We start from the raw sequence: 27,197 nt of genomic DNA, 5'->3' as shown, positions 1-27,197 counted from the left end.
TAGAGGTTACCCAGGGCTGTGACCTGACAGATAGTCACGGTGACACTGCCCACCACACAGAGTGTTCCCTTTTTATGATTACTCTGTAGTCTGCAGAGGACACTCCACAGCTTCATCTCATGCACAGAAATAGCCCTGTGTGGTTGTGGCTGCTTTATTTAGCCATCTTTGCCTGGCTTTTAATTAAATTGTCCAGAGCATCAGGGCGGCACCTGTGGCTCAGTGAGTAGGGCGCCGGCCCCATATGCCGAGGGTGGCGGGTTTGAACCCAGCCCTGGCCAAACTGCAACAAAAACAAAAAAATAGCTGGGCGTTGTGGCGGGCGCCTGTAGTCCCAGCTGCTCAGGAGGCTGAGGCAAGAGAATCGTGGAAGCCCAAGAGCTGGAGGTTGCTGTGAGCTGTGTGACGCCATGGCACTCTACCAAGGGCAGTAGAGTGAGACTCTGTCACGTACACGTGTTATCTGTTTTGAAGGGGATTCTGTCTAGAAGGGGATTGAGGGATTCATCTGTTTTGCAGGATGTGTGTGGGGCTTAATGAAAACAGTGCATTTTGACCCATCGTACAAATGCTAGCTCTGCTGTGACCTCAGGAAGGCTCCTGAAATGTTCCAAGCCTAAGTTTACTCACCTATTAAATGAGGCTGTCAGTGAGGGCAGTGTCATGGGGTTGTGTGAGGACCAAATGAGAGGACCCATGGAGAGAGCTCTGGGTGGGGTCAAGTGCTCAGATAATGGCAGCTGGTACCGTCAGCCTTGTCATTAATAGGGCTGTGAGGAGAGAGCAAAGCTGAACCCCTCACTCTCCTTCTAGGCAGGATGGGACAGGTATGGAGCTATTCTGGGAACCCGTGGGCCCCTGGGGCTGTGCAAACAGCTGGGGCTTCCCAGGCGTCCCCCTGGGGTTGCTCTGGGCCTATGATTCCAGGGTGGTCCTTGACCACCAGAGGTGTCTCCAGGAGGCTGCAGCTCCAAAGGGCTGAACAGAGCCCTGCCCCTACGTGGTTGGGAAGTCATACAAACACCACAGTAGGCTCACCCAGCTCTCGGCTCAGTTGCATCCTTTGCACTGGGGCATGGATTTCCAGGGAGGAGAGGCCAAGGTAGCCAATGGGACCCTGGAATTGTGTGGGCAGGTGCCAGTCACACCAGGCCCCTGGGTGTGGGAAGGGCATGGTGACTCACAGGAACTCTATATCTGAGGCCCACGCATATGTACCTGACCCGTGGGATGGTGGCCTGTGTGCCCAGAGCCACACTACCTAGTGATAGCTGCTTAGCACCCTCAGTCTCAGTACAAGATTCCACTTGTCTGGGGACTGACATTCACAGCAGCTGCTGTTATTCAACACTTACCATAAGCAGGTGCTGTTCTAGAATCTTCAAGCTTATTTAATCCTTATAGCAACCCAAGGGAGTAGGTGCTTTTACTATTATTACTTTTTTCATTTTATAGAAGAGGAAGCAGAGAGGCATCCAGAGAAGTTAAGATATACAGTTGGCTGCTGGTGAGGATGGGATTCGACCCCACAAATTCACGTGTAAGCACAATGCTGTGCTGCTCCTCCTGGGCTCCAAGAGGGTGATGGCCATGCCCTCGCAGAGCCCACCCTGGTTGTCCTTCCATTTCCCATGGACCCTGGTCAGGGCTCTGGAGCAGGGGTACAGGTGGGGGTGTTGGACAGGCTCAGATGAGGGCCAAAACCTGGCTCTGCCTCACTGGCCGTGGGCATTTTGGCAAGCTCTTATCATCCCTGAGTCTAGATTTCTCCAGCTTCAAGATGGGGATAATTAGCTCAGGCTTAGAGGGCAATACTGTGCATTATTGAGACCGCACACGGGAACATGCCTGGCACCGTGACTGGTTCCCTGCTGGAGGCTCAGTTCGTGGTTGTTCTCTTTATAGGAAGATAATGGGTGTCACTGAAAGCTTGAGCAGGACCCCAAACCAGAGGGCAGGTTAGAGGGCAAGTTGCACAAGGTTCTACCTGATCTGGCTATGGGCCCATCCTACCCTTTCCTCTCACCCAGCTCCCAGCCCCTCTTCTCGGTCTCGCTTGTTTGGCAGAGGGGCTCATTAGATGCCTCGTCAGGCCATCCAGGCATCAGCTCAGCCAACTCCTGTAGCAAAGACAAAACTGTGACGGTCAGGCTCTTTGTGCCTCCAGAGAAGGCCTATGAATCAAGATGCCTCTCCTACCATTCAAGGAAGAGGTTTTCCATGAGTAGGGCTGGGGCGGACATGCCCTCCTGGACACGGCTCCAGGTGTCACCACGGGCAGGTGTTCAATTAACTGACCTCTCGTCATGGTGGCTGGTGTGGAGGCCACACAATCTAAACAGATTTCCTGGCAAGGGAGGGGGTAGGGATGTGTTCACTGAGGCTCCGCTCCACCTGGGGAGATCATTTGTTTAATTTTGCCCAGGACCGAGAGTCCCTGGCCATAGAACTTCAAGAACTAAAACTAGAAAAGGCCCCCGCCTTCCTGTCACAACAGGCTCACTCGTTCACCTCCTGGGAGTCAACCCAGAGGCCTCCCCTACTCCATCAGCCCATAATGGGAGAGAAAGTTGGAGAAAGTCAAGATAGGACTCTCACACCTGTTTAACGAGCAGGCTGAGGTCTGGGCTCAGATGACAGGCCCCTTTGAAGAACTGAGGGAAACTTGGTCTTCCTGGCGACATGGGTGCTGGAAATGTGTCTCCACAGAGCTGCTAGTCCAATGGGGCTCCTATTTTACAAGGCCGGGAAGTGTTCAGGGGGAGCTAAATAATAGGCTAATGAGGGGTTTTGATAGAAAGTGGTATTAACTTTAATGAGGAGAAAACGCTTTGTAAAGGCCGACCAACGCCCACTGGGGCAGAGGTATAAATCCAGAGCGTGGAGCTGCTTGTCCATGTCCGGGGGTGTCTGCCTGGCCACGAGACCCATTCCTTGCATCTGGGCTGCTGAGGTCATGGCTTCCAAATGCCTCAAGGCCGGCTTCTCTTCTGGGTCTCTCAAGGGCCTGGGTGCGGGTGGAGCTTCCACTCGCGTGCCCACCGTGTACTCCAGCAGCTCTTGCAAGCTCCCGAGTCTCTCTCGGGGGTCCCGGAGTTTCTCTGCGAGCTCGGCTGGGGTGGGCAGAAGCAGCTACCGGGCGGCCAGCTGCCTCCCTGCCACAGGGGCTTTTGTTGCCGGCTACAGTGGGGGCGGGGGCTGGTTTGGGGAAGGCATCCTTTCCGGCAGCGAGAAGGAGACCATGCAGTTCCTGAACGACCGCCTGGCCAGCTACCTGGAGAAGGTGCGGCAGCTGGAGCGGGAGAACGCGGAGCTGGAGGGCCGCATCCGGGAGTGGTGTGAACGGCAGGTGCCCTACATGTGCCCCAACTACCAGTCCTACTTTCAGACCATTGAGGAGCTCCAGAAGAAGGTAAGAGGTTTGGAGTGGCTTTGGTTGCCCAGAAACTTAGTGTCACCAGCATTGGTAGTTCTGCTCCATGGGTCACATTGGAGGTCACAAAACATGTTCATGTCTGTGGCCTCATTTGTTCCTCCCAATAACCTTATGAGGGAGTTATCATTAGCCCATTATACAGATGAGAACACTGAGGCTCAGGCTGGTTATGTGGCCCAGACAGCAGGCAGTGGAGCCAGAGCTTGAGCACAGGCTCTGTGAACTAGCTGATTGTGTGATGTTTGGTACCACTGCCCACCTCTCTGACGTTTTCTCATTTACCTAAGGTGAGAGGATTTGGATTTAATGTATTTGGTACAGATCAGATTTCCCATAAGTAACTTAGGGGAAGAAAACGTCTGTCAGAGAAGTTCCTTCCTTGCTCAAACCACATCCCCTGAAAGTCACAGCTGGCTTTGGAGAGGGCCCATTTATGACCAGAGAATCACAGAGAACACTGTTGGCAATGACCCTCCCTGAGTCCCTAGTACAGCCTTCCTGAGACAGGGAGACAGGAAGGCAGGAAGAAGTTTCATTCTGCCACGTTGGGCCTTTCCTGCAGCTTGTTCACATCCTCTTCTGTAACCCTAGCGGACCCGAGAGGCCCCATAGCTGGTCCCTACAGCACGCCCACAGCCTTCCAGGAGCTCACAGTTCCATGATGGGTGACTTCCTCCATCCAGAGGCAGCCCCTGCCAGCTTTGGGGAGCCCCAGTTGGCAGGATATCCTGTCTTATGCTGACATCACTTCTTTATGTCGCCAGACCCTGTGCAGCAAGGCAGAGAATGCCAGGCTTGTGGTGCAGATCGACAATGCCAAGCTGGCCGCAGATGACTTCAGGACCAAGTGAGCTGTCCTGGTTGTCCCGTGGGTGGGGGCTGGTAGAACTGGTCAATGGTGATGCCAGGACTCTGGGTTTTGACTGTACTCTGTGACTGAGGCACAAAGGCAGGACTCACAGCACTTGGCCAGTCTGGGGACAGAGGCGACTTAGATACAACAGGGGGATGCAGATGTAGGTGCCCTGTTCTGTGTGTGCAGGTATGAGATGGAGCTGTCCCTGCGGCAGCTGGTGGAGTCGGACATCAACGGTCTGCGCAGGATCCTGGATGACCTGACCTTGTGCAAGTCTGACCTGGAGGCCCAGGTGGAGTCCCTGAAGGAGGAGCTGATGTGCCTCAAGAAAAACCATGAGGAGGTGAGTCTGGGAGGAGAGGTGAGTCTGGGAGGGGAGGTGAGCATTGTGGGGGGAGGTGAGTCTGGGACAGGAGGTGAGTCTCAGGGAGGAAGTGAGTCTGGGGGAGGAGGTAAGCCTTGCAGGGGGAGGTGAGTCTAGGGGAGAAGGTGAGTCTGGGGGAGGAGTGAGCACAGGCCGGAGGTGAACTTGGAGGGGAGGTGAGCATCAGGAGGAGGTGAGCATGGGAAAGAAGCAAGCAGGGGAGGCAGCAGCTGGGAGAGTCAGTGCCGACCTGGTCTGTGCCCCAGGAAGTGAACTCACTGCGCAGCCAGCTTGGTGACCGGCTCAATGTGGAGGTGGATGCTGCCCCACCTGTTGACCTGAACAGGGTCCTGGATGAGATGAGGTGTCAGTATGAGACCCTGGTGGAGAACAACCGCCGGGATGCTGAAGACTGGTTTGACACCCAGGTAGGTACCTGGAAACAGTCAGGGCAGCAGAGGCACACAGTGGGTCCCATGGAAGTGACCCCAGGACTCTGAATCAAGAAACCCGAGTCTGAGTCCCAGTACTGTTTCGACGTTGCTGTTAAGCAACATTATCCTCCAGCATGAAGTGAATGGGTTGGATGGGGCGGTCTGGAAGGTACTTCTGGTTCTAACTGGCCTCTGTAGATCTCTGAGGCTGAGTCCCTAGTGCTCCTGAGCAGGTCCTCAGAGTGTCTGTGTTTCAGACGGAGGAGCTGAACCAGCAGGTGGTGTCCAGCTCGGAGCAGCTACAGAATTGCCAGGCAGAGATCAATGAGCTGAGACGCACGGTCAGCGCCCTGGAGATCGAGCTGCAGGCTCAGCATAGCATGGTGAGCCTCGAGGTGGGGGAGCTGCTGCTGAGAAGCACACAAGCCTCCAGATTCTGTGCTGTGACTGCACAGGCAGGCTCCAGGGTTGAAGTTATTGAGCATCAGGCCTTCTCTGTGCAGAGAAGAGGGAATGAGGGCCCAGCCCCCAATGCAAATGGTCCAGTGATGGAAGACAAGAAGCCTGCAGTAAACTGACATGTCTTGGCAATAGTTCCTATATATGTGTGAGCAGTTACGTCTTCTGCTTAATTATCCATTACCCAGAGAGGACATTAGTAGGGAGATACTCTCTAGCTCACGGAAGCTACAGGCGCTAGTTGGCTCATCTGAAATAGATGTTTGCTTGTGGCTTATCCTAGCTCAAAGGGTTTTTCTCTGAGCCTCCTTTCCTGGATTCTGAGTCCTCATGGAGACCCAGGTGGATCTTCCTTGCTCCTTCTCTGACCTCTAACCTTCTTGCTCCTTACTAACCCATGTCCTCACAGAGAGATGCTTTGGAATCCACCCTGGTGGAGACAGAGGCCCGCTACAGTGCCCAGCTGGCCCAGGTGCAGTGCATGGTGACCAACGTGGAGGCCCAGCTGGCGGAGATCCGCTGTGAGCTGGAGCGGCAGAACCAGGAGTACCAGGTGCTGCTGGACGTGCGGGCCCGGCTGGAGGGCGAGATCGAGACGTACCGGGGCCTGCTGGAGACCGAGGACTGCAAGTGAGTACCACTGAGTATTCTCTCTTTTTCCAAATGCGGTCTGCAAAGTTCTGGGGAGAAGGAGTAGAGAAGGCATTTGGAGCCAGGAGCCCTGGGTTTTAGCTCTGGTCTTCTCATCATGTGACTCTAGCAAGCACCTTTTCCTCTCTAGGCCTCTGTTGTCCCCTTCGGTAAAACAAGGGGCAGAATTAAGTGATTTTTAAGGCGCCTTAAAAATCTCAATTTGCATATTCTGGACTTGCTCTGAGTTGTTAAAAATAGCAACTGGAAACTTACAGTAATTTGGCCTTTTCTTTCTCTCAGGCTTCCCTGCAACCCATGTGCCCCTGAGAGCTCGCCCTCCAAGTCGTGCCTCCCCTGTCTTCCTGTGGCCTCCTGTGGTCCCAGTGCAGTCCGCGCAACCTGCAGCCCCCGCCCTATTTGTGTGCCCTGCCCAGGGGGCCGGTTCTGAGACTGGCTGACACAGAAGGCCACCGCCATTGTCTCCAGGATGCTGACCTGGCCTCCACTCAACCCCTAACCCTGACGGCCCGGGCCCCGGTCTTGGCACAGAGCCCTGGTCCCGAGTCTGGCCCTGAGAGCACTCACAGCACATACATACCCGACGCTTCTCAGAGCCCGTCACTGAGGCTTGCTGCCCCAAAGGCCTCCACGCCTCATCATTTCAGTGGGTGCCAGGGCTCTGCCTTCAGGCTGCCTCCTGGGCCTGTTGTTCCTTCTGAGCGCTGTTCCAGTGGGTTCTGAAATGCAAAAGAGGACTCCTGTGGGTGGAACAATAAAATGTACTTGCTTTGGCTCCTGACACCTCATTTATACTGTTCTGGTGTTGTTGGTTTGTGTCTCTGCTGAGTTCAGAGGGTGACTCTGGGCCAGATGAATGGGGGATGCTTGGCCAAGTGTGACCCTCGGGATGACAGAATCACCGTGCCCTCACTTGGGGTGGGTAGAAGCCTGCAGTGAGATTTTTTTTGATTGGTTTCCCTGATGAAGACTTTTCACAAGATTCCAAAATGGTACCAGGTGTTCTCAGAGCTCCCCTGATATCTCTCTTGGCATACGTGGTCACCCTGGGATCTCAGAGTGGGATGGATAAACTGACATTCGTATAATGGAAAGCATTTTAGGTCACTTTATTAGTATACGTCTGTGGTCCTTAAAAGAGCAGCAATACTCCCAGGGTACTTTTAGGGGTGCATTTGTATCAGCTTCCTCCATTGCAGCCCCCCCCGCCAGTTCAGCAATGTTCTTTACAATCCACATCCCATCACAAGCAGGATATGGAGACTGAGTCTGTCCTTGGACTTCTACCTATAACCACAAGGTTCTTCTGTGCTCTTGGCCTCTCATGAGGTGTTCCAAGAGGCCTCCTCTGATGAGTATGGGTGCTCCCAGCATCTTGGCCCAAACGCTCCCGAATGGACCAGACAAATAGCAAGTGAGAAAGGTGAAGGCCAAACTTTCTAAGCTAGAAAGGAAGGCAGGCTCTCCCCAGAAGGCCATGTGATCCTCATAAAAAGCCATAAGCACTTGCTAAGGAGTTTCGGTTTTCATGTCTTTTATCTGATATTTTTCTGTTTTTTTTTTTTTTAAAGAAGGAGGCTCTGATATTTCTGTGGGGGAGTGCAGGGGGGAAGGTGGTCACGGGCCAGGCTCTGACAAGTATCCTACCTGCCCTTGTCAAATAGACCATCATCCTGCACCTATTTAGCCCTAAATTCTCCATGGCATTTCTTCCTTGTTTTCTTTCACTTATTTAGCTTTAACAAACACATATATTTTGCACCACTTTCCCTTCTCTCTATACTTACCCGCCCAACAGTGTGCTCCGGCCCCAGAGAAGCTGAGCCCAGTAGAAAGCCTGAGGAGAAGACAAATCCGAACTGGGTCTGACCACTGTGCCACACTTGTCCTGTGGCTACATTTCCCAGCCCCCTCTTCCTCACTGGCGCGGCCACTCCTGATCTGGTACATTGGCTGGAACCATGGTCTTCTGTGGCTTTGGACACTGCTGCTCCCTTTTCTCAACCCCCTCTCATGTGAAACCTGGTCCTTCCTTCACAGTGTAACACCCTGCTCATGCCAAGCATCTGGGACACGGTAAGAACTTCCCACCACCTTCCTGGTGCCTCTGCTCTTAGCTCTTGCCTCCCTCTCTTCTCATCTCTTCTTTCCATGATTATCCTGTGGATTTCAAATTTTTCTCCCTTTTCTCCTTTTGATATCTTATCAGACAAATCAAGGCACTGGGGTCTCATCTTTTATCCTAAGAACTTATTAATGTAGTTTTAAAAGTAAAGACAGTTTTGTTTTTTTTTTAAGACAAAGTCTCACTTTGTCACCTTGGGTAGAGGGCAGTGGTGTCACATCTCACAGCAACCTCAAATTCCTGGGCTTAAGAGATCCTCCTGCCTCAGCCTCCTGAGTGGCTAGGACTACAGGTGTCTGCCATGATGCCCAGATAGTTTTTTTCTTTCCTTTTTTTTTTTTTAGTAGAGCCAGGGTCTTGCTCTCATTTAGGCTGGTCTCAAACTTCTGAGCTCAAGCAATCCACCCGCCTCGACCTCCCAGAGTGTTAGGATTGTAGGAATGAGCCATTGACTGGCCAAAATAAAGACAGTTTTTCCTACAAGAATCATTCTGGAGGCAGCTGTTAAAATATATTCACACCTATGTTTTTTTGCACTTCACAGATATCACATGTTTTATAAATTAAAGGTTTGTGACAACCCTGTGTCAAGCCAGTCTATCAGCACCATTTTTCCAATAGCATGTGCTCATGTTTTGGTAATTCTCACAATATTTCAAACTTTTTCATTCTTGTTATATCTGTTACGGGGACCTCTGATCAGTGATCTTTGATGTTGCTGTTATAATTGTTTTGGCGTGCCATGAATAGTACCCATAAAGATGGTGAATTAGCCAGCCACATACACCGAGAGTGGGGGGGTTTGAACCCATCCCGGGCTAGCTAAACAACGATGACAACTGCAACCAAAAAATAGCTGGGCACTGTGGCGGGAGCCTGTAGTTCCAGCTACTTGGGAGGCTGAGGCAAGAGAATCACTTGAGCCCAAGAGTTGGAGGTTGCTGTGAGCCGTGATGCCATGACACTCTACCAAGGGCAACATAGTGAGACTGACTCAACAACAACAACAACAACAACAAAAAAGATGGCGAGGCTTGGAGCCTGTGGCTCAAGTGGCTAAGGCGCCAGCCAAATACACCTGAGCTGGAGGGTTCAAATCCAGCCTGGGCCCGCCAAACAACAATGCCGGCTGCAACCAAAAAATAGCCGGGTGTTGTGGCAGGCGCCTGTAGTCCTAGCTACTTGGGATGCTGAGGCAGGAGAATCGCTTGAGTCCAGGAGTTGGAGGTTGCTGTGAGCTGTGATGCCACAGCACTCTACCCAGGGCGACAGCTTGAAGCTCTGTCTCAAAAAAAAAAAAAAAAAATAGATGGCAAATTAATCAATAAATGTCATGGGTGTTCTGACTCTTCCACTGACCAGCCATTCCTCCATCTCTCTCCCTCTACTCAAGTTTCCCTGTTTGCTGAGACACAGCAATATTAAACTGGGACAGTTAATAAGCCTACAATGGCCTCTAAGTATTTAAGTGAAAAGAAGAGCTGCACATCTCTCCCTTAAAAGCAAAAGCTGGATATGATTAAGCTTAATGAGGAAAGTGTGTTGAAAGCAAGGATAGGCCAAAAGTGAGGCATCTTGTACCAAACAGGTAGCCAAGTTGTTAATGCAAAGGAAAAGTTTTGAGGGAAATTGAAAATGCTACTTCAGTGAAGATATGAATGATAAGAAAGCAGTACACGATGTTATTACTGATATGGAGAAAGTTTGAGTGGTCTGGATAGAAGATCAAACCAGCAACAACATTCCCTTAAGCAAAAGCTGAACTCAGAGCAAGGCCTTAGTCTCTTTAATTCTCTGAAGGCTGAGAGAGGTGAAAAAGTTGCAGAAAAAAAAGTCTGAAGCTAGCAGACTTGGTTCATGAGGTTTAAGAAAAGAAGCCATCTCCTTGACATAAAAGTACAAGGTGAAGCAGCAAGTGGTGATTTGGAAGCTATAGCAAGTTATCAAGAAGATCTAGCTAGGATCATTGATGAAAGTGGCTACGCTAAACAACAGATTTTCAATGTAGATGAAACAGCCTTATATTAGAAAAAGATGCCATCTAGGATTTTGACAGCTAGAAAAAAGTCAAGCCAATGCCTGGCCTCAACGCTTCAGAGGACAGGCTAAATCTCTTTTTAGAGGCTTATGGAGCTAGTGACCTAAAGCTGAAGCCAATGCTCATTTGCCATTATGAAAGTCCTAGGGCCATTTAGAATTATGCTAATTCTACTTTGTCCTCTATGATGGGATAAAAAAGCCTGGATGATAGCACACTTGCTTGTAGCATGGTTTACTGAATATTTTAAGCCTACTGTTGAGAACTACTGCTCTGAAAAAAGACTCCTTTCAAAATTGCTCATTGATGACAGTGCACCTGTTACCTTGGTCCTCTGATGGAGATGTACAAGGCGATTAATGTTGTTTTCATGCCTGCTACCATAACATCCATTCTGCAGTCCATGGATCAAGAAGTAATTTCAAATTTTGAGTCTTGTTATTTAAAAAATAAATTTTGTAAGACCATAGCAGACACAGACAGTGATTCCTCTGATGGATCTGGGCAAAGCAAGGTAAAAACCTTTTAGAAAGGACTCACCATTCTATTAATAGATATCATTAAGAATATTCATGATTCATGGGAGGAGGTCAAAATATCAACATTAACAGGAATCTAGAAGAAGTTGATTCCAACCTTCATGAATGACTTTGAGGGGTTTAAGACTCCAATGTTGGAAAGTATCTCAAGAATGGAAGAAAAAGTATCCAATGTACTCAGCCCTCCTATGAAACTAATATATGGCTTTCATATGAAAGCTATAACCCAGTTATAACCTAAGAATAGGGGGAAGGGGAGGGGGGAGGATGGGTGGAGGGAGGGTGATTGGTGGGATTACACCTGCGGTGCATCTTACAAGGGTACATGTGAAACTTAGTAAATGTAGAATATAAATGTCTTAACACAATAACTAGGAAAGTGCCAGGAGGGCTGTGTTAACCAATGTGATGAAAATGTGTCAAACGGTTTATGAAACCAGTATATGGTGCCCCACAATCGCATTGATGTACACAGCCATGATTTAAAAAAAAAAAAAAGACTCCAATGGAGGAAGTAACCTCAGATATGGTAGAAATAATGTGAGAACTAGAATTAGAAGTGGAGCCTGAAGATGTGACTGAATTGCAATCATCTTGTAGCAGCCCGTATAGCCTATGGCTAGGAGGAGTGAGAATTAGAAGAAATACCTGTATAGCTCAATAATGGAATACCTTGGTGGAAAGGGCATGGAGAGGGATTTAGCTCTTCTAACAAGCATGAGAGCTCGCGAGGTGAGAGCAGTGGTGAATTGGCAGTCTCTACACCTGTGGTGCTGTGAGGCATGAGATCAGTCTTACATGAGGCTGGAGGAGAAGGCAAGTTGGGGGCGTGCGCCTTCTATCATGGACCCGCTCACTTTGACCCTGTCTCCTCTCCTGCCTGCAGAACGCCAGCATGGCGTCTCTCTGCTGAAGATTACCAAGCTCTACTAAAGACTAAGATCTATTTATTCTAAGACTGCTTTACTCTAAGACTCTCTCTCCTGTGGAAGTAGACAGCCCTCAGGCAACCTAAGAGACCTGAGCAAGGTAACTTAGCGGTCTGCGTCTGGAACCTAGTTAAGCTGGGCCTAGACCTGGCCAGTCCTGGGCCCTGACGCATCTCCTGATAAAACTGGAATGGATGAGAAAGAAAGTGGTTTCTTGAGTTGGAAGCTGCTTTTGGTGAAGACGTTGCAAACATTGTTGAAATGACAACAAAGGATGTAATATTATATAAACTTAATTGATAAAGCAGTCACAGGGTTTGGGAGGATTGAGTTCAATTTTGAAACAAGTCCTACTGAGAGTAAAAGGCTATTAAACAGCTTTACATGCTAGGGAGAGATCTTTTGTGAAAGGAAGAGTCGATCGAAGTGGCAAACCAATGCTTTCTTATTTTAAGAAATTGCTATGGTCACCTCAACTTTTAACAACCACCCTTCTGACCAGTCAGCAGCCATCATCACTGAGTCAAGCCCTCCACCAGCAAAGAGATTACAGCTTGTTGAGGACTCAAACGATTGTGAGCATTTTTTAGAAATAAGCAATTTTAAAATTAAGGTACCACATTTTTAAAGACATAATGCTATTACACACTTAACAGACTACACTATAGAATAAATATAACTTTTAAATGCACTGGGAAACCAAAAGCTCCGTGACTTGCTTTATCGTAACATTCACTTTATTAGGGTGGTCTGGAATTGAACCTGACATATTGTTGTGGTATACCTGTCTCCTCTACCTCAGCGGTTCTCGAAATGATGTGGAGGACTTGCTACACACAGATGGCTGAGCTCCACCCTCAGTTTCTGATCAAACTGGTCTGGGATGAGCTGAAAAAGTTCATTTCTAACATGTTCCTGAGTGATGCTGATGTTGCTCATCTGGGGACAACACTGTGAAAACCACCAGTACACCGTATTACAAAGCAATTATCTTATGGTTTTTTTGGGGAGCGAATTAAATAGGCAAATTAATGCACCCAGCATTGTGCCTGGTACTTCCATACATTCAATACGTGCTGGCTATATTTTGAGGGTAGCCCGGAGAGTCCCGCTCCGTGCAGCTGGTATTGCCGTCACCCTTCCTTCCGTCCGACGCTACTGTCTTCAGTAAGCAGGTAGATCCAGACAAGGTATAAGAATTTAGAGTTGTTGCAGAGGATCAAATTGTGAGATTTTTTTTAATCCAACCCTTTCAATCTACATGAGGAAATGAGGCCCAAAGAGGAAAAGTGACTTTCCCAAGGCCACATGGCATTTATAGGCAGCATCTAAAACCTGACTTTTCTTAAGCAGTGAAAGGGCTGGTTGGTGCTTTTCATTTCTTACCCATTTATAAAACCTTTCTGGGAATATGGGAAATACAAAACAAGTACTTATGTGCCAACATCACATTGAGAAGATCAGTGAATAAACAGTGGTCATGAAACACATCGTGCTCCTGAAGGGTGTGAGCTCAAAGTTTTTGCAGCCAGGACTGAAACCACTGGTCTTGCGTCTTGCTTTCTTAGGTGGATGGCCAAGCCTTCTATAACTGGGGACACCTGCTTCCTTTCTGCTGGCTCAATTCCATCCCAGGGCTATATAGACCGTCCCTTCTTAAGGGAGCAGATTCACACTGCTTCCATGCTGTGAGGTCCTGAAGTGAGTCCTCCCTCTCTGCCACCACAGAGAGCAAAAGTAGAGCCTGTTCCAACCCGTTCTATTTCAGTCTGTTCAAACAACAATCACTCAACAACTCTGTACATGGCGCAGTGATAATCATGTGAGGATCCAGAGATGGTCAAGATAGAGCATCTGACTGCCAGAAATGTTTGTGATATTGATCTACCTTTCCAAGCGGAGGGTCCAGCTGGAAGGATATTGTGATTCTTAGTTTTTCTGTCTTCTTTTAGTTTTTCTTTTGGAGGGGTGCACTATCCTGGAGGTACAATACCAGGTCGATGCATGGCGTGGACGGAGCAAGCTCCTAGGCCAACTCCCCGCTCCAAAAATCCATTTAATATATTGTCCTTGGAGAGAGGACGTATCCAATACTAAACCGGTAAGAACAGGTACTATACTTGATCTTAGCCAAAAGGCCGAAAAGTGATCTGTGTCTTGAGTTCCTTCTCTCCTCCCTGAAAATTTTCTTTTCCTTGGCAGGAAGGTGGTGCCTGCGAGGAAGCCTCCAAGGTTCCTTTTCCTTTCTCCCTGGATTTATGATGCTGGCCGTATTGGAGCAGCTTCTGTCACCCACACATTTCCTTGTTAAGGGGTCAGGCCTCTTCCCATGGGGAATGCTTTCATTATAACAGCACTGCTCTCAAGACGCAGGGGGCAGGGGGCAGTGGGCACTGGGAATGGCTGTTGGGGCCAGGCCACAGTCATCTGCAGCCCCACCCTGATAATGAGGGCCCCAGCATGGGGCTGACGCTTTGAAGATGTCTCTGGAAGCTCTCCCCTGGTGATCAATGACAGGAGCCCAGAGTCCTGCTTTAGTCAAATGACAAGTTTGGTGTCTTTTATGAGGAGAGTAACTCCTTATTGGAAACCAAATTACAAATTAATTAGCAGCTTCCTCTACGGCTGAGTGTAACGTCAACACCAGCCCACGATGACTTTCTAGTGTGAGCCCCCTCGCTCCAAGGGTATAAAAAGGTCCAGGTAGGAAAGGGTCTGTAGACATCCAGGTAGCTGCAGCTGAGGAGAAGGGCATCTCAATATGACTTCCACCTGCTGTGCCACCAATAGCTTGCAAACCTCAGTCAAGAGCTATCCCCGGCCTTCCTCCGTCTGCTTGGGCAGTGTGAGCTGCCGGCCTGAGCCGTGCCTGGGCTATGTCTGCCAGCCTGTGGCACGCCTGCCCTCCGTCTGTGTGCCCAACACCATTCAGCCGGCCAGCTGTGTCTCTAAGACCTTCCTATCCAGTTCCTGCCGGTCCAGCAGCCGCTGGCCAGCCAGTGGCATCCTCCCAAGCTTCATGGGCCCCAGTGGCTGGTACGGTGAAGGGGCCTTCAGTGGCAGTGAGAAGGAGACCATGCAGTTTCTGAACGACCGCCTGGCCAGCTACTTGGAGAAGGTGCGGCAGCTGGAGCGGGAGAATGAGGAGCTGGAGGGCAGGATCCAAGAGGCCTCCCAGACCCAGGTGCTCACCCTGGGTCCTGACTACCAGTCTTATTTCAGGACCATCGAGGAGCTTCAGCAGAAGGTAAGGGTGAGCGGTGGGGTGAACAGACTCCCTGGAAAGGCATCTGGACTAGCTGGCAGTTGAATCTCATTAGCTTATTAATCTATATGCAGGGAAAACAGATCTTCTTAGGGCAGTGGCTTATCTTGTAATTTGAGCACTTGGCCAGAGCTCTTAAAGTGGAAAGAGTCTCAGGTTTACCATTGCCTGATTGCATGACTTTGGGAGGTCCCTTTCCTTTCCCGGGCCTCAATTTCCTCATCTGTAAAGGGGGGATAATAATGGTCCTTATCTAATGGGATTGTCCAGAGGATTCAATGAGGTGTAGGCAAAGTGTTTGTAAAGTCCTGGTACCTGATAAGTTTTCAGTAAATGCCAAGGACCCTTCTAATTGTGACATCAATGACTTTAGATATAGTGACATTCTTTTCTTCCACATTGCTCAGTATTTACAAAATGCAAAATTTGGATTTATGAAGTCACAGGTGCTTAAAATTAATTTCAAGTTCTCCAAGGACAAGTGGTTCACTTAATATCCCCCAGAGTTCCCAGGGAAAGGGGCTTCTGCAAGGGTGGTGTGCTGAGCTCCTCCTTTGCCGCTCTCTCCTCCTCACTTGGGTTCTTTTTCCTTCTTATCCTGGACTAACCCCCTCTGCGTGTCTTGGCCCACAGGTTCTGTGCACCAAGGCAGAGAATGCCAGGATGGTTGTGCACATTGATAATGCCAAGCTGGCTGCCGACGACTTCAGGACCAAGTGAGCTTGGCCAGGGGACCGGGAGGGGAGGACTCTGTCCCTGTGCACTCTTGGGGCTGCTTTCCATCAGTTGCACAGAGGGTTGGAAGGAGCCAGCAGTCCAAGGCCTTCCCTGAGTTCTGAGTTCACTTCTCTCCTCGGTTGCTGGCCCTGTCCTCGTGCAGGTATGAGGCAGAGCTGGCCATACGGCAGCTGGTGGAGGCCGACATCAGCGGTCTGCGCAGGATTCTGGATGACCTGACCTTGTGCAAAGCTGACTTGGAGGCCCAGGTGGAGTCCCTGAAGGAAGGGCTGCTTTGTCTCAAGAAGAACCATGAGCAGGTGAGTAGGGAAGTCATGCCGTGGTGGCCCTGGGCAGCAGAGGGAGAAGGACGTGGTATTTGCGGTTTGGATAGATGTGGGTGAAATTCCCAAGCCTCCCACTTCACCCCATTTGTGGAAGCTGTCTGAGCCTCCTTCTCTGTAAAACAGGGAAATGCTACCATGCAGGGTTATTGTGAGAATTTGATGGATGTGATGTGGATCACGGAGCTGATCCAGGGTGTGGATAAGAAACACCTGCCACTTGGTGGGTGCTCAGAAGTGTAGCTCCCTTCCCTTCTGCCCTTCCTGGATTAGTGTGATGGCCAACGGCTCCTTCGTGGTCCCTGCATTTGCTTTCTAATGAGAGCCACATACCAGAGGTAGAGCAGGGCAGCAGAGCAGGAGCCGGTGGGTTATATTCCAGAACTCAGGTCGAATGGCCTGTCTGTCTGTGCCAGAATGGACAGACTGCTAGAGGTAGTCCTGTCTTGAGGGTGCATTGAGCTGCAGAGGTTGCTTCTCTTTCTGTCCTCACCCTCCTTCCTCTCTTCTGCTTGCATATAATATACTTAAGGTGAAGCCCCAGGCAAAGCCTCTACTTCTTTAGTAGTAGATCCCTCCTCTATTTGTCCTCATGTCCTGCAGGTCTTTGGAAGGAAAGACCTCCATCCTGGGCACCTGTGTGCTGCAAAGCCCACCCGAGCCTTGGGGGTTTTCCCTTCCTTCCCTGGTTGATTGTCAACCTCTTGACTTGGGATTTGAATGAACAAGTGCCTCTGAATCCTGGCTGACTTTCCTTGGGCTTAAGTGCAAAGTAATAATCAGTCACCATGTACTCACTGAGCACCCTACGGCGCCTGACTCACCCCACTTAAATCAGAGAACTGGGAACTGTACCAAAGAGCCACTAATGAGGAGTTATCGTACACCCCAGCAGCCTCAGTGACAACTTTCTGTCTTTGGCAACCAGCCCTCAGAGCTGCCCACTCCAACTTGGGCCTTAAACTAGTCAAGCCAGCCTCCTGTGCCCTCCTTCTGGGATGAACACAGCCCAGGAGGGTGATTAGGAATACTGAGGGTGTGAGTTTCCCATTTTAGCCCCAATGGATCAAACAATGCCTGATATTGCTCTTGGCTGCTGTCAAAGTGACAGGGGGTGTGATGTTGGAGCCTCCCATCATAGGGTGTCCAGGGGGAGCTGGAAGACTGTTGAGATGCCACTGGGTGAACTGAAGTCCTTAGAGGCCCCCCTAAAGTTGTGATCTTTTCAAGTCTCCCTGGGGAAATGAGCTGGGATACTCTGATTTTCACACTTGCTTGGGACTCTTGTGCCTTTTTAGGAAGTCAGTGCCCTCCGATGCCAGCTTGGGGACCGCCTTAACATCGAGGTGGACGCCGCACCTCCTGTGGACCTGACCAGGGTGCTGGAGGAAATGCGATGTCAGTACGAGGCCATGGTGGAGACCAACCGCAGGGACGTGGAGGATTGGTTCAACATGCAGGTGGGCTCTTGCGGTGGGCCTGCCTCCTCAGTGTCCCCGGGCAGGGAGTCCCAGCCTTCTCTTTTCCCCCACTGTAGATGGAGGAGCTGAACCAGCAGGTGGCCACAAGCTCTGAGCAGCTTCAGAGCTACCAGTCAGACATAATTGATCTGAGACGGACGGTCAACACGCTGGAGATTGAGCTGCAGGCCCAGCACAGCCTGGTGAGTGCTGGTGGGCGGGCACCTCACCCTCTGGATTCGAGGCAGCGGCAAACACAGGTGCAGGCATCCAGGCAGGAGGAAGAGGAGGCCCGGACTCCAGCCACTGTGGATGATCACCCGGCTGACCTTCCCAGAAGGGAGGTTTCTGCCAAGATGCAGCTCAGAGAGAAAAGGGGCATGTTTCAAACCAGACGTGGGTTAGGTAGACTCTGTCAACATGACCTCCCAAGAAGGCATGTTCTCTGCATCCCCTGCCCTACCAAACCTGTGGGTCTCAATGTCACCCATAGAGATTTTAAAAGTCCTGATGCCTGGGTTCTTCTCTGAGCAATTGAACAGAGCCTCTGGAGGTGGAGCCTGGTCATTGAGTTTTTGTTTAAGGGCTCCATGTGACTCTAATGTGCAGCTGGGGTTGAAAACCACTGTTCTAAATGAAGACACAGAGAAGGTACTTGGGGAAGTTCAGATCCAAAGCTTAAACCCAGACAAAGTTTGAAAAAGGAGGAAGAGATTTAAGATTAGATTTTGGACTTGGGTTCAAACCATGGTTCCATCAGTCATCAGCTGTTCAACTTTGAACAAGTCAGTTGACCTTTCGAGGCTTCAGAACCCTCTCAAGTTCATTCCCAACATCAAAGAGAGAGTTAGCTCTTCTTGGTTCTCCTTGAACTATGCCATGGAAGACAGCTTCCTCTTCATGGTGTGTCTCTCCTTTGTCTTAGAGGGACTCTCTAGAAAACACGCTGGCGGAGACAGAGGGCCGCTATAGTGCCCAGCTGGCCCAGATGCAGTCCATGATTACTAACGTGGAGGCCCAGCTGGCGGAGATCCGCTATGACCTGGAGCGGCAGAACCAGGAGTACCAGGTGCTGCTGGACGTGCGGGCCCGGCTGGAAGGCGAGATCAACACGTACCGGGGGCTGCTGGAGAGCCAGGACTGCAAGTGAGCAGGCCCAGTGGAGGGTCCACAGAGAGATGTGGGTGAGGCTTGGAGAGGTTATAGAAAGAAGCTGGATCTAACCCTGAGGGCCTAGCGGCTTGGAATCCCATCTTAGGGAGTAGGAGTCAGTAGGAAGCTGGTGTCCATGCTGCCCTCTTGAGTCTGGAGAAATTCAGGGTGTGGTATCCATGCTGCCCTCTTGAGTCTGGCCTGTCAGAGACCATTCTGTCCCATTCCGAGGTGACAGATTCCTCCAAGAGCCTGCCATGGGCCAGGTGCTATAAAGGACGCCTAGGTAGATGACGACAAACATCTTCTCTCACATTGTTTTCTTCTGTTTCGGGAGACAGGTGACTGGAGACTGCGATGTGAGGGGAGGTTTGGCATGTTGGAGGACAGTGGTTAGCACTGTGTGACTAAGCTGTGGGAGGGGCAGGACAGGAATGGTCAGCTGGGGCCCATCCATGGAGGATCCCAGAAGTCACGCTAGTGAGGGCAGGATTTATTGTATATTAGCAGTTTGGAAGCCTTACTATTTTTGAGGAGGAAATGATAGCGTTTACTTACCTGCCCCCCTTTCCCATTAGATGTAAATATCTACAATGCACAGACAATATAATACATTTTTATTCCTTGCACTTGGCACACAGCAGATTCTCAGCAAATGTTTCTTGGCCAAATCAATGAACTCTCAAAGCTGCTCTTTGGGAAAATCATGCTGATGGCAGTGGGAGGAACTGAATACTGGGAGGGGGAGCAGGAAGGGAGACTGCCCAGAATGCCTGGCCCTGGCCTAGGTGAGCAGGGGGAGGGCCTGAGTCAGGATAGGTAGAATCAGCAGGACGCAGCCATCAGATGCGGGATGCTACCTGTGGGCTGTGGAAGCCTGGTTGTAGTGGTTCCTTGTTCTAAGTTGAGCTTTGCTTCTCTGCCATTCAGAATCTTACTCTTCAGGGCAAGTATTGCAAAGTCAAACATTTGCAGAACCCAGTCCATTGACATGCAAGAGGGACAAGGTCGCGCAGAAACTGTGGAACACTAGGGAGCTTGTGCCATATCTAAGGGAGGAAGTGCCATGCCTTTGGGGCCATTGCCACTGTGTGAGGTGCAGGGTCAGTATCCCTGGAGTTTCTAAGAGGTCAAGGGAAGCTGAGAATTGGGATTTTTACAAAACTATTCAATGCTTCTGATTTTAAATTATTACCAAGGAATTAAGGAAATCACAGTGCCAGCCAACTGAAACACATTTCAACTGGATGTGGGCCTCGGGCTATTTGGTCTCCACCCAAGGTCCAGCGTGTTGTTTCTGGTTTTGAGCCCGTGTCTGTCAGTCTCTGAGATCATTCTGTTTCCTTTCACCATGTACTCATCCTACACTCCTTCATTATTTCATCTTATTCAACACATTCTTAGTGGGTGCCAATTCTACCTTGTGCCAGCTATGCCGGGTGGGCACACATACACGGCTGCTGATGTCACCGCCTAGCAGGGGGGGCTGACTGTCGTAGAATAATTATGAATCACCACGGAAAGAGGCACAGGGTACCGTAGGGAGATGCCACAGAGAAATCAGGAGAGGCTTCAGGAGGATGTGACAACTGAGTTGAGCTCTTAAGGAAGAGAAGAAATTGATTAGGAGGGAGAAGATTCTTCTAGAAGTAGGAAATATGGCACCAGCCCTGTGGTTGGAGCAGCATGGCCTGTGGAGAAGCTGGAAGAAGGTCAGAGTATCTGGGGGTCAGAGAGTAATGGGGCTAGGAGGCGAAGCTGGGGCAAGAGGCGGGTGCAGGTCTTATCAAGGAAGCCGTTCTTGTCCGCAGAAAATTGAGAGCCACTGAAGATTTTCAGCAGGGGAGAGACATGGTTAGATTTGTGTCTGCAGAAGATCACTCTGGGCACTCAGGGGATATTGAGGGGCCCGAGCAGGTCTGAGGAGAGCAGTTAGAAGGCCCCGAGGTAATACATGCAAAGTTGGCAGAGCTTGGGACCAGGAGGCTGCTAGAGAAGAAGCAGGGCCAAGGGTTTGAGAGGTGTCCAAGGGGTGGGATTGGCAGGACCTTGGCCGAGGTGGCTTCTTCTACTAATCCTGCCCCACCGGGATTTCTCCTGCAGGCTGCCTGAGAACCCCTGCACCACTTCGTCCTGTCCCCCTTGTGCTCCCTCCTCCTGTGTGCCACCCACCGTCTGTGTGCCCCACACCGTCTGCATTCCTTGTTTGCCCTGTCCGCAAGGGCGCTACTGAAGTCCCTCAGCACTGGTGGATCCTGGAGGGATCAGAGCTGGGCGGCCTCCTTGGGCTGAGCATGACTGCAGTTTGTTGGCCACCAAAATAGCAGGGCCAGCCCTGGGTCAGCGAGGAAGATCCTGAGGAGGTGGCCCATCCACAACAAGTTCTGACACTACAGGGGCAACTTGTTGCCTTCTAGTGTTGCTTCAAAATGCCTCTGCCTGTTCCATGGGCAAACTTCTCTTTGCTGATGTTTCTGGCTGGCTGTGCTGCCTTGGAGAGCATGTGTTCTGAGGTAACTGGCAAATAAAACCTCATTCAATGGCTCCACAAACACATCTGTCCCTGTCACTTATGCTGTAAGCCAATTCTACTCACTTGGGCTCAGGAAGGATGTGGCCAAATCCTGTGTTTATTTTTATGCCTCTTCTGCTTCCATGGATGCTTGAGAGGTGTTCAGTAAAAAGGCCCAGAAGCCAAAAAACCAGGTAAAACCAGGCACTGGGTCCAGAGCCAAGTAATAAAAGAATAAAGAGAGAAGGGAGCTAATTATGCCAGAAACCAAGGCCAAACTACTGTAATTGAGAATTAGACTGTAATAAACTCACTCCTAAATCTCATTACGGCTGGTACAATGGGACCTTTCATTCATTCAGAAAATCTTCACTGCTCACCTATTACGTGCAAGATTTACAATTAGAAGTTGGTTAACTCAGGTGATAGTACCCTGACACCTTGCAACGATCTACGAAAAAGATGCCATTGTTTTATCCACTTTGCAAATGAGGAAACCAAGGTCCAGAGAGGTTAAGAAAATTGCCCAAAGTCACACAGCTAATAAATGGTGGACCCAATGCTCAAATCAATGCTTCAGGCTCTAGAGTCACTCAACAAATTCATATTCAGAGTCCTCACTGTCCACAAACTGTAGCTGAGTGCAAAGGATACCAAAAAATGCAAGTGATCATCACCAACCAGACATTGCTAATTAGAGGGAGGGCTAAGACCAGTGAGGCCCCACTCCTTCCTCAATAAGGACCATATAAAAGTAACATAGTAATAATAACAATGGCAATTGCTGCCACTTATTTAGCACTTAAAATGCACCGAGTTTTGTGTCGAGCATGTTATGTAAATTAACTTACACAGTTTTCATGACCACCTTGTAAGGTAGTCACCTTAGATGTGGGAAACTGAGGCACAGAGTGAGTGGTTAAGTCGGTTGTCCAAAGTTACATGAAAGGATAAAGATTTGAAGCTGAGTCTAGCTGCACAGTAGTGTTATTTTAACCATTCTGTGACACTGTCAAATCCTACCCAGAAAGCATATATGCTAACACAGATCGGGAAAAATCTTAGCTTGAGGGAAACTGCAAAGGCTTCTTGCAGTTGGTGGCATTTGAGACAGGTCTTGAAGGTTAAAATGGGCATCTATGGAGCATGGGACAGGCAGGTGGGTCTGCAGGAGAGCAGGGGTCATGGGTGGCAGGCCTCAAGGAACCTGCCTCATTGCTTGTGAGAGGCTGGTGGGAATAAATCTCAAAGGACAGGAAGGCATCAGACTGTGGGGGTCTTGAGTACCCCATAAAGAGCCTGCTCTCTGTCCTGAAGGCAGGGTGTGTGTATGGAGGGCTGTTGCAGGATTTGAGCCCAAGGATGACATGACTGGAGCGGTATTTTAGAACATTTCACCTCAGACCATAGACAGGATGGCTGAGAAGAGAGAAAGCTTTGGAAGAAGCTCCCAGGTCTCAGCTAAGACAACATCAGGGGGCATGGAAAAATACAGGATCTATCTGGGGAATATGGTGAAGGATTCGACTTGGCAATGGATTGACCATGGCAGGTAAAGAGGAGGAAGATGGAAACAGGAACCTTGAACACCTTTCTGAACCTCACCCTCCGAGCACATAGTTCTTCCTTAATGAGCTGCGATGATGTTTCTATTAAGTATCTGCCCTCTGGCATTGCCAAGAAATGATGAAAAGTGGATCAGATTCTGAAGCTGCCTGGAGGACCTGTTACACAGGACCCCACATGCATGCCTGGCAGACAAGGTCGGCAGGCTGACAGCAGTGATATAAACAGATAGCTCGACAAGCTGTGGCTCCTGGCTGGTAGCTGGTAAAATTTCAGTGAGCTAAAATGCCAAGGGAGAAGGGCTTCTGGCTAATTGGATTTTCTCAGAACTGTGCAAACCAGCAATCTTTCTTTATTTCTATCTGTGTATAAAACTTTTCTAGAATGAGTTCATCTTGACAAACAGACTGAACAGATCAAATCTTTTGTTCTAGAATCCTAGACCTGTTCTGTCCAGTATGCTAGCCATGAACCACATATGGCTATTTGATTTTTAATTAAGCAAAATAAAAAAGTTCAGTTCCTTAGTCACACTAGCCACTGTGACTGGCTAAGTGTTACCAAATAGGACTACACAGATACAGCATATTTCTGTCCTGGAAAGTGAGAACCACAAGGAGCCTTCCAGATGATCTGGCCCAGCCTCCCTTATTTTATAGATTAGGAGTTTGAGACCCAGGAAAAATGTGTTCACAGACACACAGTCAACAGGTGGGAATTGAAGCCAAGTGTTTTGATGCCAAGATCAGCCCAGCAGGTCTTCTAAGCTCTCCAACCACCCCAGGTTTATTATTTAAGCTAGTAAGTATTCCCATTTCCCTTAGGAGACATATTCTTTGTGTTTTTGAAAGGCTAAAACTCTTTCCTGGGCATATAGTCCCCTTTTTAAAAATAGGGGACTACTGAACTTGGAATGTCCTTATCCTCTGAACATTCGGCTCAGTGAGGGACATCACACAGGGGTTGCAGGCCAGCTTCAGGGCCCAGGACCTTTGGGAAAACTTTCACTAGCTCCTTTTCCCCAGAACATCCTGTCCAATCCAACCTGGTCTTTATTTTCACACCTGTGTGTCACTCCAACTTGCCAAGACCTGTCTGATACTCAAATGCCTGTTAAAGCTTTTTATATGAAACCAAGCACCACAGCCCGGGGCCAGGAATGCCATCCCCTCACTGGAAATGACAGCCACCGACTTCTAGGACTGGATGGTACTTCCAAGGTAGAGGTGTTGCCAGATGCCCTGCTTTCTAGCCCACCTCTTTTATTTGATGGACAAAGAGACCATGGGCATAGACTTTGGGAAATAGCTATGCCCCGTGAGCACCAGGGCATCCTGGAGACTGGGCCCAGTGTACCACACATGGAGATTCTCAGAGGAGCTCTCTCTTCATATCAAAGCATTTGGATTTAATTAACTCTGTTTTATAGGGAAACGGAGGCAGGGCCACAGGAAAGTGCGATGTGATGTTTCAGAGAAACTCCCACAGGTACCTGGGATCTTCCTTAAGGGAGATTGGAAAAGAAAGGATGTGAAAGATCTGGGTCCCACCCCTGCTGCTCACTGCCCTAGAGTGAAGCCCTCTTCTGGGGGAGGGGGCGAGGGCCCCCCAGGGCAGAACTGCCCATTTAGGGATGCTTAGCCAGTGGGCACACAGTTCCTGAGAGACCCAGGAGTCTGGGAGACACCCTCTTCCTTGCACTGAATGAATCTTTTTCTCCTCCCTATATTAGAAGAAGTTTTACAATACATATAATCAGAAAAAATATTCCTCTTCCAGGTTATGCCTGGGAAAATCATTAATAATAAAACAATTCTCTTTTTGTGTTTTGCCGGTTTTTAACACTTGAGTGCAGGGCTCTCAATTTGGCCAAATAGAAAGTTCCCTAGACCATTTGGTATTTATCCTTTTGAGCTACTGGTCCAGATAAATTTATCTGTCAATGGCAGTCTCCCTGGACCACTTGTATGTAAACAAACTCACAAATGCACATCTTGGCATAATGGAAAAGATCAGTGGTTTTGGCTTTGGGAAGCTTGGGCTCAAGTCCCAAATTCTGCTACTGACATGCTGTGTGATTTCAGATCTCTTAATCTGTGTACCTTGGGCTCCTTCTCTCCTTCAGAGATGAGGATAACAATTCTGTCTCTTTCACAGAGTTGTGGGGATAGAACACGCATGAAAATGCCAGTCATAATGCCTGGAATATTACAAGTGCTTGATGAATGTTGGTTAAAGAGACATCCGCTTTGGCAACAGATTCCCCTTCCCTTCTGATTTTCCCCATTGACAACAGCAGCTGAATCACTTTTTGGAGCCATTCTGAAGCCCACAGCTACTTTGCATTGCTCAGAGAGCACTGGATGAACTCCCAGCTGTGGCATCGAGGCCCTGGTAAGGTGGAGGCCCTTAGATGAAACCAAGCGCCAAGAGACCCAGTGTCCAATTCTGGTCCATCCCGGGGTGCCCGCAGTCTGCCCAGCCCCCTGGCTTCAGAGCAGTCCGAAGGACTTCAAGGTGCTCAGAGGCACCCCAGTTTTAGGCCTCATTCCTTGAATGAGTGGGGACAGCAACTACAGCCCACAGGTCAAATCCACTTGCTGCCTGTTTTGGTAAATCCAGCTTTCTCGGAACACAAACACAGCCACCCGTTCCCACGTTGTCTACGTCTGCTTCCTGCTCCACCGCAGAGCTGAGTGGTTACAGTGCAGAGAGAGCGTATGGCCTGCTCGCCTAAGATACTCACTGTGTGGCTCCTTAACAGAAAAGGTTTGTCCACCTTGGTGTGGAGGAAACAGAACGTGCTGGAGCCTTGGGTCCCAGTCCCGGCTCCATCACTGACTTGCTCTGCAGCCCTGAGGAATTCACAGCCCCTCTCTGGTCTCTGAAGCACCAAGGCTTATTTAGTTCTCTAGGTTTCTTTTAGTTCTATTAACTTAGCAGCTTCTGTTGCTTGGTCTCTTGAGAGATTCCTGCCCTGAGACCAGAGGTCCCTATGCTCAGGGACTCTACCTTTTTGCCTGTTGTGGGCTGGTGGAGAGGGCTGCTTCATCTTAAAGCCAATGCCACACCTAGAGAGGTGCCCGATGTCGCTCAGGGGGCAGGGCCTAAATTCTCAGTGGGGTGTCCTTAGAGGCAACACAGAACATTTCTTTAGCAACAGAAGGCTATCACATGGTGTCCAAAGGCAGTTCCTCCTTCTTTAATAAGGCAGGAAGCTACTTATGAGGACTGAATAACAGAACGTGTGAAGATTCATGGGTAAAAGTGTGTTATGTCTGTTCCCACATTGGGTGTCTGCTCTGGGCAAGACACAATCTCACAAGGTGCTTGGCCCTTGTAACAATCTGCTACTCAGCTTTCTTGGACCATGGCTTCAGGTAAATCCCTGCTCCTCAAGCTCTGGGAACAGCCATTTGTAGGTCCTTGCTCCTGGCAGGCTGTGGCAGGCAGCCACCCTGGGCACTCTGTACCCAATGGCTGTATGGGTCGCACTTTGAGACCATTGAGGAGCTTCAGTAGGAGGTAAGGCGAATGATCTCCAGCTCCATCTCAACTGTTTCAAAAGGTATTAATTCACTTTTTTTTATGGGTGAGTGTGATAGTCTATGGTATACACAGACCACACTTCATTAATCCATGCATGAATTCATGGGCACTTGAGTCGATTCCGCATCTTTGCAAGTGTGAATTTGCTGTAATAAACATTTGAGTGCGTTACAAGAATGATCCATGTAACCTAAAACATTTGTACCCCCTTAATATTTTGAAACAAAAAAGTAAGTCGAGGTCTGGAGCTCTGGCGTCAATGATGGGGAAAGAAGGCTGAACACTGGTGGTGGGAGGATTGGAGGGGCTCCCTGGGGGATGAAATTCTGTTAACATTCATGGTGACAAATTGTAGATGCCAGAAACAAACTGGTCCCAGGGGCCCAACCACTTGGTTCTATATCCAGTTCCATTTAACCTGTAGCATTGCTACTGACCACGATGAGAGGACTTTAGTCAGGATGTGGATTTATTTCTTCACAACTCAGATTCTGCTTTATTTAAAGACATTCACTCACCAGTTATTGGTCTTCAGCTACTGGTAACTGCTGTGCTGGGTGCCATGGGGCAGACACTGCCCACAGAATGAAGCCTCACCTCTTAGCCTGGCTTTCAAACTGCCATGTTCCGAACCTTAGTTCTCTTTGTAGCTCTCTTTAATCATCTCCAAATATCACATGCTCTGTCCAACGGCTTTGTCACCCCCAAACACTCGTTCACATGTGTAAGGCTCTCCTTCTCAGCTTCGTATATCCAAATTCTTCCTGGGCTTCAAAATCCAGGTGGGATCCCCGCCCTTGG

General features: G+C 49.4%; 2 protein-coding genes and 1 non-coding gene across 3 annotated transcripts; 2 read left to right on the top strand and 1 right to left on the bottom strand.

Moving 5' to 3' along the window:
- Positions 1-2,956: 2,956 nt before the first annotated feature.
- On the top strand, positions 2,957-6,630 carry KRT35 (keratin 35). The gene is made up of 7 exons (XM_053569740.1): positions 2,957-3,412; positions 4,201-4,283; positions 4,479-4,635; positions 4,923-5,084; positions 5,348-5,473; positions 5,959-6,179; positions 6,483-6,630. Exons 1-7 carry the CDS (start codon positions 2,957-2,959, stop codon positions 6,628-6,630), a joined length of 1,353 nt encoding a protein of 450 aa, XP_053425715.1.
- A 7,164-nt stretch (positions 6,631-13,794) lies between these two features.
- LOC128571521 (U2 spliceosomal RNA) lies at positions 13,795-13,981 on the bottom strand. Its single transcript, XR_008375920.1, has one exon. It is a non-coding gene; the product is annotated as a U2 spliceosomal RNA (small nuclear RNA).
- Positions 13,982-14,592: 611 nt separating this feature from the next.
- KRT32 (keratin 32) lies at positions 14,593-21,131 on the top strand. Its single transcript, XM_053569739.1, has 7 exons — positions 14,593-15,078; positions 15,730-15,812; positions 15,977-16,133; positions 17,456-17,617; positions 17,695-17,820; positions 18,543-18,763; positions 20,873-21,131. Exons 1-7 carry the CDS (start codon positions 14,593-14,595, stop codon positions 21,000-21,002), a joined length of 1,365 nt encoding a protein of 454 aa, XP_053425714.1. The 3' UTR covers positions 21,003-21,131.
- The last annotated feature ends 6,066 nt before the right edge of the window (positions 21,132-27,197 follow it).

The sequence above is a fragment of the Nycticebus coucang genome, chromosome 18 (assembly GCF_027406575.1).
Source record: "Nycticebus coucang isolate mNycCou1 chromosome 18, mNycCou1.pri, whole genome shotgun sequence".
Classification (NCBI taxonomy): Eukaryota; Metazoa; Chordata; class Mammalia; order Primates; family Lorisidae; genus Nycticebus; species Nycticebus coucang.
The sequence above is the reverse complement of the archived record's forward strand: the minus strand, read 5'-3'. Positions and strand labels throughout refer to the sequence as shown.

Coding starts and splice junctions, on each gene's coding strand:
- KRT32 (XM_053569739.1), top strand. CDS start 14,593: ATGACTTCCACCTGCTGTGCCACCAATAGCTTGCAAACCTCAGTCAAG. Junction 17,821..18,542: donor TGCAGGCCCAGCACAGCCTG/GTGAGTGCTGGT, acceptor CCTTTGTCTTAG/AGGGACTCTCTAGAAAACAC. Junction 18,764..20,872: donor CTGGAGAGCCAGGACTGCAA/GTGAGCAGGCCC, acceptor TTTCTCCTGCAG/GCTGCCTGAGAACCCCTGCA.
- KRT35 (XM_053569740.1), top strand. CDS start 2,957: ATGGCTTCCAAATGCCTCAAGGCCGGCTTCTCTTCTGGGTCTCTCAAG. Junction 5,474..5,958: donor TGCAGGCTCAGCATAGCATG/GTGAGCCTCGAG, acceptor ATGTCCTCACAG/AGAGATGCTTTGGAATCCAC. Junction 6,180..6,482: donor CTGGAGACCGAGGACTGCAA/GTGAGTACCACT, acceptor TCTTTCTCTCAG/GCTTCCCTGCAACCCATGTG.